Source organism: Juglans regia, chromosome 12 (genome assembly GCF_001411555.2).
Source record: "Juglans regia cultivar Chandler chromosome 12, Walnut 2.0, whole genome shotgun sequence".
Taxonomy (NCBI): Eukaryota; Viridiplantae; Streptophyta; class Magnoliopsida; order Fagales; family Juglandaceae; genus Juglans; species Juglans regia.
Genome location: NC_049912.1, coordinates 24,527,809 through 24,544,157, shown reverse-complemented (window position 1 = coordinate 24,544,157; position 16,349 = coordinate 24,527,809). Strand labels below are relative to the sequence as shown.

At 34.7% G+C, this 16,349-nt stretch overlaps 3 protein-coding genes across 6 annotated transcripts; 1 reads left to right on the top strand and 2 right to left on the bottom strand.

The window, feature by feature from the left end:
• Positions 1–4,550, bottom strand: LOC109005098 (2-methyl-6-phytyl-1,4-hydroquinone methyltransferase, chloroplastic-like). 3 transcript variants are annotated; one of them, XM_018983886.2, is made up of 5 exons: positions 3,465–4,550; positions 3,238–3,383; positions 2,496–3,137; positions 1,780–2,086; positions 1–529 (listed from the first exon to the last, which is right to left on the bottom strand). In XM_018983886.2, exons 3-5 carry the CDS (start codon positions 3,053–3,055, stop codon positions 374–376), a joined length of 1,023 nt encoding a protein of 340 aa, XP_018839431.1. In that variant the 5' UTR covers positions 3,056–3,137; positions 3,238–3,383; positions 3,465–4,550; the 3' UTR covers positions 1–373. The 3 variants fall into 3 exon arrangements, with proteins under 3 accessions (XP_018839431.1, XP_035539350.1, XP_018839430.1); XM_035683457.1 differs by having other exon boundaries at positions 2,496–3,099; XM_018983885.2 differs by lacking the exon at positions 3,465–4,550 and having other exon boundaries at positions 2,496–3,099; positions 3,238–3,392.
• A 2,764-nt stretch (positions 4,551–7,314) lies between these two features.
• On the top strand, positions 7,315–10,799 carry LOC109005101 (guanine nucleotide-binding protein subunit gamma 2-like). 2 transcript variants are annotated; one of them, XM_035683464.1, is made up of 6 exons: positions 7,392–7,853; positions 8,869–8,939; positions 9,021–9,048; positions 10,188–10,240; positions 10,334–10,378; positions 10,479–10,799. In XM_035683464.1, exons 1-6 carry the CDS (start codon positions 7,710–7,712, stop codon positions 10,561–10,563), a joined length of 426 nt encoding a protein of 141 aa, XP_035539357.1. In that variant the 5' UTR covers positions 7,392–7,709; the 3' UTR covers positions 10,564–10,799. The 2 variants fall into 2 exon arrangements, with proteins under 2 accessions (XP_018839433.1, XP_035539357.1); XM_018983888.2 differs by lacking the exons at positions 8,869–8,939; positions 9,021–9,048 and having other exon boundaries at positions 7,315–7,853.
• Positions 10,747–14,583, bottom strand: LOC109005099 (ADP-ribosylation factor-like protein 5). Its single transcript, XM_018983887.2, has 3 exons — positions 14,482–14,583; positions 14,076–14,289; positions 10,747–11,458 (listed from the first exon to the last, which is right to left on the bottom strand). Exons 2-3 carry the CDS (start codon positions 14,265–14,267, stop codon positions 11,099–11,101), a joined length of 552 nt encoding a protein of 183 aa, XP_018839432.1. The 5' UTR covers positions 14,268–14,289; positions 14,482–14,583; the 3' UTR covers positions 10,747–11,098.
• Between the last annotated feature and the right edge of the window lie 1,766 nt (positions 14,584–16,349).

Below are 16,349 nucleotides of genomic sequence, written 5' to 3'. Positions count from 1 at the left end.
TTTTCTTTGAAACTCATCCTTCCTTCCGGAGATAAAACTATTCCCACGACTTTGAATCAATAATAATGCCAGCTATCATCAAGTTGGTTATATGCATCAAGTGAATTTTGCAATAAATTCACTTGCTGAGGGAAAAAGAAGAAGAAGAAGAAAGAAACCAAAAGAACAAAGGACAAACAACCAAGCTTGTTGGGGTTGTACAGTTATAGCCCCAAGCAGCACTAAGCTCGGAAGTATGTTTGTCCGCCTAAATGACTGCTTTAGCAGGTTTATCTTGAGCAGAGAAGGGCACATCTAGTTGATTGGCTGGGAAAGCTTTAGCGGGAAGAGTAATCATCACGAGCTTTATCTAGTCTCATTGGTTCCTCACATTTCAGATGGGCACCCCTTTTGGAACTATTTGATCTTTGATCCACATGTAAATTGGAACCAGCACAAAGTATGCCCCAGCTAATGCACCAAGAATGAACCGAAGGAAGAAAACGAACGGATTCACAGGCCTTATTATATCCTCTTCCTTTGGACCAAGCTGCATGAAGACACTTCATAAATTGAGAGGTTGAATTGATAATTCTCAAGACAAAAGTTATCAAAAGCAATGGTTAACTTGACTACTTCTACGGTTTCATACCTACTACTTCACCAGAAGTGTGATTGTAAACCAGCTCTTACAAATTACAATTGGAGCTGATGCATGCATTTAGAGACGTCCACTGTTTTTGCTTGGAAGTCGTGGGAAATTCATAGGCAACACATTTTCACATTAAACAAAATGTAGAAAATATCATAAACAGACAGGTGTTAAAAGGCCTAACACAAGCTACTCTTTAATTTCTATAGTCCTCTTGTATGCAAGCTTTGACCTCATCAGCCTTCACACAATAGAAAATGGCTCCTCTACCCTCAATTCTAGCGTCTACAAAGTTTAATACAAGAGCGAAGGGAGAAGAGCACTGCACAAGTCAGGCATATAATACTGCAGTGCTCTTGAACGAGGGAAAACAAGAAGAATATTTCAACTTGTTTGGACCCCCCCAATGGGCGCCAAAAAAGAGAAAAAAGAAGAGAATAAAGACACCCTTAAAGTAATATTTGTAAGATTAGAGTAATTTAAATCCCCGGAAAGTATAAACCACTTATCAGTCCACACACACACCAAAAGAAAAAATTATTTGCCTCCAAGGCCCTTTGTTAAGAAAATCACTAAAATTGTCCCATGTCGCTATTTTTAGCCATCTTAACAGTTGGATTCAAACAGAGGGTGTTATTGACAAAATTTGTAGCTTGAAGGTACAAGTATCAGTCAATGTTGGTGATCTTTATACAAGTCCCATAATTGATTGGGAAATTTTACCACTACCTCTCATTCTCTGATGAGATTATGTAAAATTCTGAAGAGGTACTATGCACCTCAAATTCTAGTGTCATGAAAGATCTCTTAATAACAATGATGATATTCAAATGCTCTTGAAGAAACACTCAACATAAAGCAATAAAAAAATATTTACAAACAATGCAAGTGGTCAGATGTAGGCCAAGGACATGCATATCTAAATCTTTTCAACTAATTAAATTTAGCCATCCTAGCCTCGTAGGAGACTTATAAAGAACAAATTCATCCACAAGGCAAAGGTTGGGTTTTAGGATTTAATTCTTGCTACTGACCAAATAAGAAACAAGTGAAAGAGCAGATTATCATAATGGAAAAAGGGCAACATCAAGAGTCTCTTAGCATTTATCTGCAAGTAAAAAGATAGCAAGCCCTTAAGTATATGTTACCTGCAAGGGAGAGTCACCAGATAAGGGCTTCACACCTGTTACAGAGCAACCCATGATCAAGCCATGCCGACGGACACCACGGTACCATTTTGGACCAATTCTTTTTAGTTTAATATCTTTGAAACCGGCCTTTTCAAACCATTCAATGTACTCTTCCTCCTTTGGGAAGAGCATCCACATGTCAGCAAAGAAACGAGACAGCCAAAAGGTTGGATACACTGGACCTATAACACAGGCTTTACCTCCTATCTTAAGCACCCTATATGCTTCCTTGATACCACGTTGTGGATCCGGCCAATACTCGATGCTGAGCATTAATTTCAAAATATAGCATTAGTTATTTCCTTTGAAAGGTATATAGCATGACACATATCAGCCAATTATCAGATTCTGCCCAGTAAATAATCTATGTTATCTTTGTCAAAACTAAAGAATAAAAAACAAAGCATAGTTGTAGCTTTGAGTAGTCAGATTAAAAATTCTGAAAAATATTACTTCTTTTACATTCAAAATCTTCTCCCAAAAGTATTTAAAAAATTAATTAAAATTTCAATTTGACTTTATATAAATAATGCCTCAAAAAATAACAACATCTTCAGTTAATTAATGAAAAAAAAAAAATCTCTGCAATGCATGAAAACTTCAGGTGCAATGCATTAGGTACCGTTACGAATAAAACAGATCCTAGCAAAGCAAAGTTGCTCTGAGAAAATTACCTTCCGGCCGAGACATATCGATCCGCATAATCAGTTGGGAATGGAAGATCCTCTGCGTCGCCTTCAATTATCTTGCATTCCTTCAAGGGCTCCTTCTGCTTAGCCTTGGCAAGCTGGTGGGGTGACTGGTCAAGAATTGTAACATTTTTGGCATCCACATGCTTAACTATACCAAGAGTGGTAAACCCAGTTCCACCCCCCACATCTACCACTAACATATTGCGATCATAAAGATCGGCAGGCTCAAGAGCCTCCTCCCGCATATCCTCGGTCCAGTGTCCAGGGTTTATGACATGATCATACACAATAGATAAGAACCTATAGAACCAAAATGCCTCTTGTTTGTGTTGTATGAACCTAGGCTGCGAAGCAGGCCTTGAGGATGATACACTGCATCTTGGAGTCAAAGTTCCGGCCTTATAAATCCTACCAAAAGACACCAAACCCTTCTTGGGCAAGCACCTATCCCGGAAATTTGACCCCACAAAGCCAAACGCAGGCGGGGCTAAGCCACTAATGAGCTTCAGATTCTCAGCTCCATTGAGCACTGAAGAAGCCATGAAATCACAGCACAGAGAGAGCCCAGAGAGAAAACTCTTCTATGCTGTGTCTCAGTCACAATTGAAGACTAGTAAGCAAACCCTCAAAAACAATATTTAAAAATTAGTGTTACTACATTAAGAAAAAGATGTAAAAATAGTTCAGTTTTCACAAATTGGGTATGGAAGATAACACGGCTTACCAATGCAAAAGAGTCCCCGTTGGGAAATGGAAGGATTTACGCCTTGGGAGCAAGATACCGGAAAAGGGGGCGGGGGTGTTGTTTAGAGCTTGGTGTTTGCTAGTTGCTGCGGGCTGATAGAGTTTCGTGAAGGATGAAAACTTGTGCTAAACCACACAATAATATTAATAAGACAAAGGGATACGTACGTGCCCATGAGGCCAAAAATAAACCAAAAAATAGCATACCAGTTCAGAAAACGTTGGTGTCGCCGACGACGCCGAGTGGGCCTAGAACGTGTGGGGTTCTCTGTGTTGGAGTTAACAGAAAGAAGCAACACGTGCACATCGTGCGAAGAAGCTTGGTCTTTTTTAACTTGGACCTGGGCTTCTTTGTAACGCAGAGAACGGAGGAAATCAAAGAGACTTTTTAATAGGAGGGAGGAAGTTGTTTTATAGTGCAAAGGCCAAAATGAAATCTCAACCCAGGCGAAAAAAACCCTCACTGCCGTCGCCAGGATTTCAACCCGTTTACTGGGAGGAGAGGGGTTGGAGCTTCGGCTCCATCCACCTCCTCCACTAGCTAGCTTTAGTTCCTTTCCTGTTTTGTCTATTTTTTCTAGTTTTTGTCTTATGTTTTTTCTCCACATTGACAAAACAAGCCGATCTACTGTTTTTCGGCGTTCTCCGACCAACACGTACCTCCTTTGCTGCATTCCCAGTTGCTAATCTTTCATTTTGCTGAAGACTTCCGCTCTTTTGTTCGGCAAGTTTGACGCACGCACGACTTATGCCGTGTGCTTCATCTACATGCCACCACGTCCTGGAGTTGATCCTGTCGACATGCGCGGCCACCCCGGCATCAGAGGCCTTGGATCATTCGGATCTGAGCCTCCTTTCCACTCTAACGGCGGCGGCGGCGCGTGATCTGCACGCACCGCCACATCCAGTATTAGTCGTTTGCTAGCGACTCGTCTTTGTTTTGGGCTACTATCCAATGTTCCAGCTTTTCCAAACTGAGGATCTAGTCAAAGTGGATGCGGCAGTTTCTTCCAGCCAGTCCAAATCAACAAGATGCAACACAACCATTTTTATTGCGGCTTTTAGTTGTAGTAGTATAATTTGTTTTACTAAATTATACAAAAATCATTTCAAGCGGCATTCTTTAGTGGGACATGGGTGTGAGTCATTTACTTGGCTTCGGAGCTCTCTTTTTTTCTTTTTTTGTGATGTATTTGTTAGTTTTAAAATGACTGTAGGGAACTTCCATTCTACTGAAACTTGTATTCTGTAATCCTTTTAACTTATATATAAAATGTTAAACTTGTTTAGAAAAAAAAAGGCCAAAATGATGTGCTAGAGAGAGACCTTCTTTGACATATGTAGTCTGATTATCGTTAGTCGATATAGAAATGATTTTATCTTATTATTATTATTTTTTAAAATTTTTATATAAAATATAATAAAAATTTTAATTTTTTTAAATTTTAAAATAATAATAATATTTTAAAATAATATTTTAATAATATTTTATTTAATTTTCAATTTTAATCTAAAATAATATCATCTTATGCTTCTCATATTTGACTTAGCAGTTCACAAAATAAATCTAATGTATCATTTCTCAACTCTTAAAAGAATTTAAAATTGATTGATAATATCATTTTATCAAAGGATGGTATAATATGTATAATTTATTCGAAAAATTTAATTTTAAAATAAACATTTCAACTTTATAAACATGATTATAAGCATGTTTTATAAGCATTATCCATTATCCGTGTAGAAGTGATGTTTTGAAAATAGCAAATATAATGTTATTTTATAAGCATCGCGTGTATAACACGCAGGGCGAAAACAAAGGCGTGTCACTTCCGGATAAGACTTCCATGTGTAGACCCAATGGCCCCACTACCGCCATCCAAAGATTCCAAACGCACTTAATCATCCCGTGTTTTACACGCACTTAAATGTGCAATGTTCTTTTTACGAAGGAAAATACTACTCTCACAACTCATTTCTACCCTTCTATCGCTGTGATTTTTTATTTTTCTTTTTATTTAGTAATTAAATAAGTGTTTTATAATAGTATTATGATTTTTTTTACTTTTTTAAAAATATTTAAAAATATTAAAAAATACATGTATGAAAAAATAAAAAAAAAATTAAAAAAATCCTGTAATTAACGTTAGCTTCCAGCGGGATCTGCAGTGCCACCCTTTTATAAAAGTGGGCTGAAATACTTGTTCTTTTTTTTATCTTATTTTTTTAGGAATGCAATTTATTATTTCACACCACACATTTTATATATTTTAATATTATTTTTTATTAAGTTTTTATACTTATCATCCATATACCACATATTTATTATAGAAAAAATAAAAATAAAATTAAAATAGATGTAGTATGTGGTGTATGAAGATGATAAGTATAATTTTTTTTTTTTTGTGGGGTGTGGGGGAAAATTTTTTTAGACTATTTTCAAGCTAACTTCTTCTTTATTTTTTTGGGTTCAGTTTATTTTGTAAAAATAATAACTCAAATATCACTTGCAAGTATCCCAAGTTATTAAGTTGATTAAAATTATTTGGGAACAAAGAATTTTTCAAAATTTGTATACTTTTGATCCAAACATTTGTACATCAAAATAATCTCAAAATTAATTTTCATCTTTAAATTTTAGCTCGATTTGTATAACAAATAGAAACTAAAAAGCTTTCACAAACCAACAGAAAATTCTTACAAAAATCTTCTTCTTAAACATATTTTCAATGGACCTCGCTATTTTTTCAAATCCCATTAAAATCATTTCTAAAATATTTCTTAATCCAAAACATATTTTTAAAGAATCCCGCCAATTTCACAAAATCTCATGAAAACCAATCTAAAAGGGTTCTCTAAAGTCCAAAATCTCTGATTTATTTACTTTTTAAGTTACATGAACTATATTACATCCAATTGTTTCTATTTGTGAGAAGTATTACACCATAAAGAGACTTTCAAAATTAAACTTACAAATTGATTAGGGTTTGTTTGGAAAGAATCTCATCCCAAAATTATCAATCTCATCTCATCTCCTTCTCAAACATAATTTAAATATAAAATTTTCAAATTAATCATTATAATTTTTTTCAAACTCATCATTACTTTTTCAAACTTTCAAATAAAAAGTAAAAAACAATTCAATTTTTTTAAATCTCAAAATAAAAACAATATTATAAAATTATATTCTAATAATATTTTAACTTTATAATATTTTTTATTCAATTTTTTTTTTCTCTCATTTTCTAAACCTAAAATTATTCAATTCAAATCATTTCACTACTATTTATAAACTATCTTACTACTATTCACAAAATTCTCATATCATTTCACTCTTCAAATGAGCTATTTTCATGTAATTCATTAGATCTACTTTATAATAAAAGTAATTTTATAATCTAAAAAATTATATCAAGTTACTTTAATCTGTGATTTTATTTTTATAAAATTATTTTGTAGCTAAAACATTTCTTGTGATTTATTAAAACTTAAAAGGCATTCATATTTTATGATTAACTTAAGGCAATCATATCTTATGATTAACTTATCAAAAACGAACTAGAAAATCTAGCATAAATAATTTGCGTTACATTTATAAAATTTCAAAAATTCTACTCATTATTGATTATTTTCATATTATATATAATTTTTTTTCTCTTATTAAATATATATTGTATGGATAATGAGTAAAATAAATAAATTAATATAGAAAAAATAAAATAAAAATAAGTACGTGATGAATAAAAAAATCTTTAATATTAATTTGTGACTGTAAGTCTGTAACTGATTTTTTTTTTTTTTTTTTTGTAACTGACTTTTTCACTCGTCAGTTTGTCCATGGTGGCAGTCACTCCAACCAAGGGGGAAGTAGCAACATCGCGTGGAGCTGCAGAAAAGCAGAAAGCATAGAAATTTTGAGATGAGTTGAGATGAGTTATGATGGATTGTGAATAGTAATGAAATGAGTTGTAAATAATAGTGAGATTTGTGAGTTAAAGTTACTGAATAGTAATAAATAATAGTGAAATAAATTGAAATGAGTTGAGATGACTTGCGAATCTAAACAAATCCAATGAAGGCCTAGAGAGACAAAACGGACACAGAATATGGGAATCACAAAAGAGACAGGTTTGACACAAACTCTAGCCAACAGTACTAACCCAACAACGATAAAATTTTATTTTCCTTATCGTTTCCCTTGAAAAGTTCGTGCTAAAACAAGCCAAAGAAGAACCCCAACTTCTCTGGTAGTAGATCAGCGCCTTTGCAAAAGGGCTTTGTCCTGTAATGAAGGAGCTGCTTGTGGGATACGTGAAGGCTTCTGGGTCGTCCTTGTTTTCCTGTCTAATGTGGTCCCTTTGGTGAATCACCTCATTTCTTGGGTGGTTTTGATACGCGGCTTGTTTGTAAATTTGTAAAGCTAGGGCTTTTCTATTCTTTATTGGCTGGTGTATGCTTATGATGCAATCGGGTAGGTCCGGATCCGCGAGGCCGATAACCCACCTGGATTATTCTTTGTCAGCCTTCGATACGAGAGGAAAACATCGGATACAGGCTGAAATTAAACGTCTCGAACAGGAAGCTAGATTCTTAGAGGTAAGCTTTGTTTTTTCTTTGTAAGTATACTGTTCCCTGGACTTCGTTAATTCATACAGTGTTGTTTTGTTTTCTTTATAAATTTTCAGTTTTCTATTGATTTGTAGGCTTAGTTATCGGATTGTCCGAGTTTATGGATGAGACAATGGTAATCTATGCAGTAATGAATTTACTCTTTTGCTGTCACTATGAAGTCATCAACTTGGTTTTGTGGACTTGGCTATGCCTATTATATTATGAATAAAACTTCTTATCCAAAAAAATATATATACTATTACATATACCTCCGAGACGGTACCCATAATGAAGGCTTCATTTTTTTGTTCTTTCCCTGGGAAGTCATTTAGGCTGAGAGACTTCAGATTTAGGTATAAACATAATTGGGCTGAGGTAGCTTAAGCATCTTAGCGATAGAACTATAATGTTGACACTTGGTCTCAGATACAGTATGTGAGTTACAGTTTCTCCCTAGAGTCCTTCTCAAATTTGGTACCTGATGAAAGACAGGTCATTATTATTGAGTGGCAGCTTGAATCAGGGTTTTACTACAACTCAGGGCCTCAATAGGGAACTAGCATATTCTTTTGGGAGTGCTAGTTTATTATGTAATTGCTATGGGAATTTTTTGATTGGTTTATGCAAACATACTTGTACCCAGAAATGACCGTGAGGTGTATGCTTGTAGTGCTTGAATACCATATAAGTTATAGCAAAAGTGATCGAAATGCGATTTTAACATTCAAACTAGTTTAGCAAGTTAGGCACGTTTCTGAAAAAAGTTTGTACTTTCAAATCTTACTACGCTCCTTTATTTTTTTTCCTTCAAAGAAAATAAAATAAAATTCTTCTCAATTTGATTGCCTCTTTTTTATCACCGTTTACCCCAATTGAGTTAGTGACAGGTTTCCCAAGAAACCAAAGAAGGAAAACTTCAGCTAGATTCTCTTTTCAGTAAATAGGGTCATAAATCAGTACAGTTGGCTAATCTAGCAACACAGTTCTTTTTTTTTTCCAGTTTATTTCACTAGATTTGCTTCAACTAGCATTGGGTCATGGAAAGCTCTTTTGCGATTCACATTTTCATAGGTATGTCAGTGTCCTCTGCTTGGATGAGCCACTGAAGTTAACACTGCATTTGAACTCTGTGACTCTGATTTCCATCAACAGGGTTAGGACATTTTGGAAAAAGAGTGAGGTAAGTAACTTGAGTTTGTCATGTTGCTTTTGAAACACTTTACACTGAAGGATGGCTACAAGAATTATTTTGGAGTTGGCAGGACGCATGGAAGTTACTTATCAGAAAAAGGAAGCATGGAAGCTAAGTCAAAACAATATCTGAAACTTTTTTCATATAAAGTCTCTTCAGTAGGGAAACTCCTTCCATTGCATTATAGGAACTAGAAAATACCTAATTACACAGGAAGTATACAAAAGAAAACACCTAATTACATTTTAAGAACTAGAAAGTGATACAAGAATGTCACGAATGCTAGTTCCGTTGAGTACAATAGCAGAAAACCAAAGAAATAAGGAGTGTAAGAAAAGATTTCCAAGTTCGTCCAAAGAACGCTCCCTATCTTCAAAGCTTTTCTCATTCCTTTCAAGCCAAATTATATTTTTACCTATAAAAAAATAGGGAAACTACTTTCCATTATTCACTTCCAAACCTATGGATGATCATTCCAGTCTACTTGTTGTGGGTCTGTCTAATGATCAAAAGTTCAAAACACTAGTTAGTGTGATATTTCCAAGTGTGAGAATTTATGACACGGAAAGGCCACACCTCTGCACCAAAGAAAGCACCAAAAGAGAAAGAAAATAATACTTTCAGTAAAAGGAAGGAGAGAGAGAGAGATGTTTCTGGAAAACTTCATTGTCATGTCCAGATGTTTCCTGTCATCGGCTTTCTTTTATAAACTTGCACATAATTTCGAACAATGTATCTGTATCATATCTCCCTTGTTTTTGGGGTTTATCCCTGCCTCGCACTCTAATGTCTGTGCTTCTCATTCTGGATAACCTTGATATCTCCCGATGCTTTACTGTACTCTTTTTGTGGCATCTGACTTCCATTGAATATTGGGATTTATAGTGGAGAGGCAAAAAAGCATCCAGTCGAATGGCCTACTGAAATGTGATGGTTCATTGGCACGTTCTATTCTGTATGACCTTTCAGTTAATCGTTTTAGATAGTGCTGTAATTGCACTTCTTGATTAGAAAGTCCCGTCTTGGATCTAGGTTTCTGTCTGAGTTACTACAAATTTAGGTGCACTTTCTCCTTTGTTTATATTTTCGGCTGTTAGAATGAATGGCTGGATTTTATGTGCATGCAGGAGGAGCTGGAACAGCTTGAGAAAATGGAGAGCGCCTCATCTTCATGCAAGGAGTAAGAATGAAATAAATTTGTAGTTGAATGTTTATCTGCATTTAGTTTTACTTTTATGGATTCACAGGCTGAAGTCTATAATGTGCTTGCCAGAATGCTGAGCAACGTGGAACCAAGACCTGATCCTTTGCTTCCAATGTAATATTTATTTGCCAACCTTGTGTTTTCATTGCTTCAAGATTTCTGCCTGGATCAGTTTTTACCTTTAATGTAAATTGTATTTCTTCTGGTTCGGCAGGACAAATGGCCCAATAAATCCATTTTGGGATCGATGGTTTGAGGGCCCTCAAGATTCAAAAGGTTGCAGATGCTGGATATTCTGATGGTCATTGCTAATCTCAAGAATTAACTTACATAATGAGATACTGGCAGAGGCTTCAACTTACAGACTTGTCACAGTCTTGGAACAAAGTTTTATTGTGATTCGTTTCATACAGCTAGAGGATACCGTGTCATTAGCAAATGTTACTTGGAATGCTTCACTGTGCATACTGGGACTTTGTAGCTAAAAAATTCCTTGTCAAATGATTCATGAAATGCTTAATGGTACAGATATCAATTGTAATGCCACTCTTCTTTTCCTCGACAACAAATGTTTTAATAGTATGCTTTATCACACAAAACATGAGAATCTCATACGGCATGGTTCGATATGACAATTGTGTTTCCTGAAATCTATTTTGTAGAACACAATATTTTATAAGACCAATCAAAACTGAAAACAATCTACAAATTTGATTGGAAGGAGCTCTCATACAGTTTTAGTTGGTACACGAATGTTTATATTCACTCATCCTTCAAACCTATGAATGAATGGACAGATGAATGTTATTTTTCCTGATTTCTACTGCTCCTTATTCAACTTGGTGCTTTCCCAGTAACCCGTTGAGCGATCCATCCTAGACCGTCATACAGTCCGTCTCCTGTGAGGGCACAGCAGGCTTGAATGTGCCAATCATGATTCTTGATGCTGTGAAGGGAAAGGCAATCGGTGATTTCAGCTGGGGTCATTGCATCCTTGAGGTCCTGTTTGTTTGCAAAAATTAGAATGACAGAATGTTGTAGATCCTCATGTCCCAGCAACCTAAAGAGTTCGTCCTTCATTATAGAGATCCTGGCTCTATCAGTGCTATCTATCACTGCAATAACTGCATGAGTTCCACGATAATAAGTTGCCCATGATGTCCTGAGCCTTTCTTGTCCACCAAGATCCCACACCTGATATGAACAGTAGTTGCAAACAGTCAATTTTAGGTACTTAGCATTTAAGATATGCATAAACAACTTTTCAAACTTTTCAATCAGATTGAGTCATTTTCCAAGCACGTCCCACAATAAAAGCTACAGGAACGAATATCACTAGCGCTATAAATTCATTTGTCCCAATGAATAACTTGAGACTTTCACAAGTTTGGGTAACAATCCTCACCTCCAGAACCATTTGGACTCATCCCAGGAGAGTAAACTCAAGAGTAAATGACCTTGCCGCCAGAATAGTGCATCAAGTAATCCAGCAAAACCATTATAATCTTTATGAATACGACACAATAAGGCACCTTAGAAAAGCAAAAGGCAACAAACAAAGTTGTAGAACTATCCATTCATAATATCTAGTTTCTTTTCCTGTTTCATTACCTTCTCTCCCTTCTTCCAACTCTTATTTTATCTTATTTTGAAGTTTCAAATGTATTGTAATAGAAGACATGATACAAATTTTCATTCAACAATGAATTTTATGTTGACTAGAAAAATTCACAAAGTAAAGATCAATCAAAGGTCATTTGTTTAGTGGCAGTCACTTAAAACAACACAATCAGGAGACAGATGAGGGCAACATATATTCTAGGGGAAGTTATACCTTGCACCCCTGAATTACCACTACATTTTCAATTTGTACAATAAACTACTAACTAAATTACCAGATTTTGGAATTTGCACCTCCAACTAAGATTTGAATGGATTTCATGCCACATGTCCTATTTTTCATCAATCTTAATAGTTAAATCTTAATTCAGTTTACAAATTGACAGAATTTAGCAGTTTAGATGCAAATTGCCATTTCTGGGACTTTAGGATGCAAATTGAACAAACCATGGTAGTTTGGGAGTGCAGAGCGTAATTTCTCAAAACTCTAAAAGTAAATCCTACATTCACCTTCAGCCAATTAACTGGTGAAATCTGTATATACAGCCATTAATAGAAGAATGTCCATGAACATACAAATACAGCAAAAGCAGCAACAATTTGTGTAATACCCTGACATTTAAAAAGTGCACTTTGTAATTTTTTCAAAACTTGGCGACAATTTGTTAGTTGTACAAATAGAATTTATGAAAATATAAATAAGAGAGAGGACACGTGTCACTTTGTTATTATCTCTGGTGACGAATTGATTTCCTTCACCTAGAGCAAACACGCGTATAGATATGTAAAAAAAAGACAAATAAATAAAAGAAAGCCGAACAAAATTTCCTCATTGGAGGAAATGTAGGCAGAACATGAGTTTTACCTGAAAGAGGGAAACTTAGCCGCTTAGTGTGAAAGAAGAAGAAGAAGGCCAGCATTTTACTCAAAGGAAAAATTTGCCTGTAACTGGGAAGGGACCGGCATGTTGAAGGACAACAGAGAAAACAGCGAGGAAGAAAGAAGAGCAAAGAGAGCAATGGGAAAAAAAAAACAAAGAAGAGAAAATAAAGAAAAGTTAAAGGAAAGTTCTCTACGGGTATGCCTCGAAGGTGAAGGATTGAAAAGAGGTTAATAAAGTTCAGTAAACAATTGAGCTTGCTAAGTGAAGTGTATAGGAATTCATGAAGCTGAGGAGAGGCAAGTAGATATGATCATCCCCTTACTTTCTTCAAATGTCAATAAAATATTTCTCTGAAAATTTTTTCAATTATTATGATGTAAAATAGCCTGCCTTGTCAGAAAGAGTTCAAATGTAAATGATAATATTTTATGTTTATGTTATGTAATATGAAATGAAAATGTTATAAATGTTTATGGTACTTGATGAAAAGCAAAAGAAAATAAAAGATGGGGGAAAGGATGTGACTCTATGAATGCTTGTAAAGAATTTAAATGTTTTCCTGGCCTTATGACAGATATGCAATAGAACCAAATCTTGAGAGGCGGGGGCAACAATCTTGTATGGTACCTTGGGACTGGCTCACCCAAGTGCGCCTAGTTTATCAAGGGAAAAACATATCTTATGAAGAGTGGGGCTACAGGTACGGGCAAGTGCACAGACCAAAGAAGGATTCATCAATTTTCATTACTGTTCATTTCACCATTCATCTCATCTTATGAATGGAATGGAACAGGGATCCTTATGAATGCCAATCCTTATACATAGTTGAGATGAATAAATGACACAATAGTTGCTTTTCAACAAGTTTCCAAAGAGACAGTACTGCATCTGTGAAAAATAGAAATGGCCAAGTACGTTTTACTTTAAACTAATCCAATGCCTAAAAAGTCGAGAAACTAAACCTATCCTCAATTATACAGTAAATCATCAGTCGCACAATACAACTACAATCGACTATACAAATCAAACCTTTCCCAAATTATATCATTTCTGGACAACTAAACAATAATTACTATCAAGAAAATTTTTTTTTTTACAACTGACGATCAAGAAAAATTCTACCATTAAAACATCCACTGCCGCACCAAAACACATCCCTAAGTTCCCTATTTCCAAGAGTTACATTCACTTTCCATATATTACGGATCAAAAACTAAAAAACCCCCACGAAAGACTTTCCTGAATGGTGATAAATATACAATATACATAAATGGAAAAAGTTAAAAGACGTCGAAGCTGCTATCTCACCTCGAATCGAATGTTCTTATAGACGAGCTCTTCGACGTTGCTCCCAACAGTAGGGTGCGTAGTGACAACCTCACCCAAGTGTAATTTGTAAAGGGTTGTGGTCTTTCCGGCATTATCCAGTCCAACTACCACAATCTTGTACTCCTTCGCAGGGAACAGCATGAACCAAAATCTCGATATCATGGCACCCATTTTATACGAAAACAAGAACCGCCTATACGATTCAAAAAACCGACGTAAATTTACCAAACAGTTCTTTTCCTAATTGGGTTTCCATAAATGATAACTGATTGTTTAAAAACATAACTAAATTGAAATGATAGGTTTGTGAAAATTTTCAGATCCAATACGATAATTATTAAATTAAAGAAAAGAATAAAAAAAGAAAGGTGAGAGATGAACGAACCTGGATTGTTGAGAGATCGGAGGTTGTTTACCGAGAGAAACCCTAATGAATGATTTTGCTTTCAAAGAAGAAGGATACGATCGACTGGTTTGCGTGAGGGACAAAAAGTAGTACTTATTTTGGATGCTCGTCGTGGGTTGTCGGTGCCACCGTGGCAGGTGACGTGTATCTGGAGAGACCCGTTGATTCACTATGGTCAGGCATCCGGATCAATCATGAAGACTCCGCAATTGTTTTCCCACATTTTTTGTAGACCCTTGTCATTTTATATCAAATAAACAAATCTTGAAAATAAGCCTAATGCGATAATGGATGTAAAAAAAAATTTTACTAATCATTTTTTACATTACATATTAATATCTAATTTATTATTTTTATTATTTTTATTTAAAAACACATATATTAATGTATAAATATATATATTTAAATAAAATGATAAAAATAAAATATTAAATATTAATATGTGGTGTGTGATGATAAATAACATATATATATATATATGTATATATATAATGATAAACTTACCATTAATTTACAATTATTTTATAACTATAATTAAAATAAAGAATAATTATATAAAATTAAAATTAGTTTTTAAACTTACAATTAAAATTACAATTATTTTATAATTTTTTTTTCTCATTTTCTCGTTATCCCATTCTTTGCTCATACAAAGAAATACGTGGAAATTGTTGTCAAGCTATGAAACTTTTGTATCACGAGAGAGTTGAAAGTTGATTACAAACCGGCTTAGTTAATTCACTCCCAATGATCTTAAACCTCTTCTTTAAAAATAAAAATAATCTTAAACCTCAACTTTAACAAACAAATACTTTTAAAAAAGATCCCCAACGACTGTAGCTTTCGAGAGATATCCACCTTCGCACCGTTATGGAGATGCACTTGTGCAAGCACATGCTAGTGGCAGCCAAAAGTATGGGCAGTGCTACTTTGCACTTGCGCATTACCGCTATAAACGACCGTCTGATGTGGCATATCACCTGTAATAATATTAATTAAATAAAAGAGAGAAAATTGGTTAATGAAATCGGGCAGGCGAGCGAGAGAGGCAGAATCCTTGTGGGTGCATCGCCCTCCACTCGTCGTCCCGTCACCATCACGTCTTCTTCCCGTCCTAAAAATGTTCACCATTTTCCTAAAAGATTGATGTTCAATAGAATTTTATCAAAATTTGGTTCATGCATGCACTTGTCAAAATCCAACTAGATTGTATGTTTGCTAGCTGTTTGCTCTTGGTTTTGGAATATTTAAATAAAATTAAGATTAAAACTACTCCTTGTTATGTGTTAAACGAAGCCATAAAAGATTATGGATTCTTCTTTCGGTCGACAAAAAGCATTGCATTATGTGATGAGATTGAACAGAAGGTTTACTTTATCTTCATTTTTTCCCTAATATTTTTAATATAGATGAAGATGTAATGTCCTTGTAATTTCTATGTTGTGAAAATGATAGAGAATATGTAAATTTGGGTTGATAGGTGATGGAAAAATGAGTGCAGGTGAGTTGTTTGTGAAATGGTTGCCAAAACTGGAATGGAAATGAAAATGATATAGGGTTCTTCGAGGGTCCCTTAACCTCCAAAAGCTTCAATTCAATATTCTTGATGATAACATGTTAGATAGTGTTTCTTGTGCAAGGACTAAAATACCCAAGCAGGAGTAACTAACCAAAGCAATAACATATAGACACATGTCCTAACTCTAACAGAATAAAACAGAGAATGTAAATACAATGTTCTAGAACACTTAAAAGAAATATAGGTAAGACATTCAAATAAACTAAATTAAAGAGCAAACGGTGAGTTTTAATAACCCACGAAATGGTGCACCTTGGAAATAATGAAA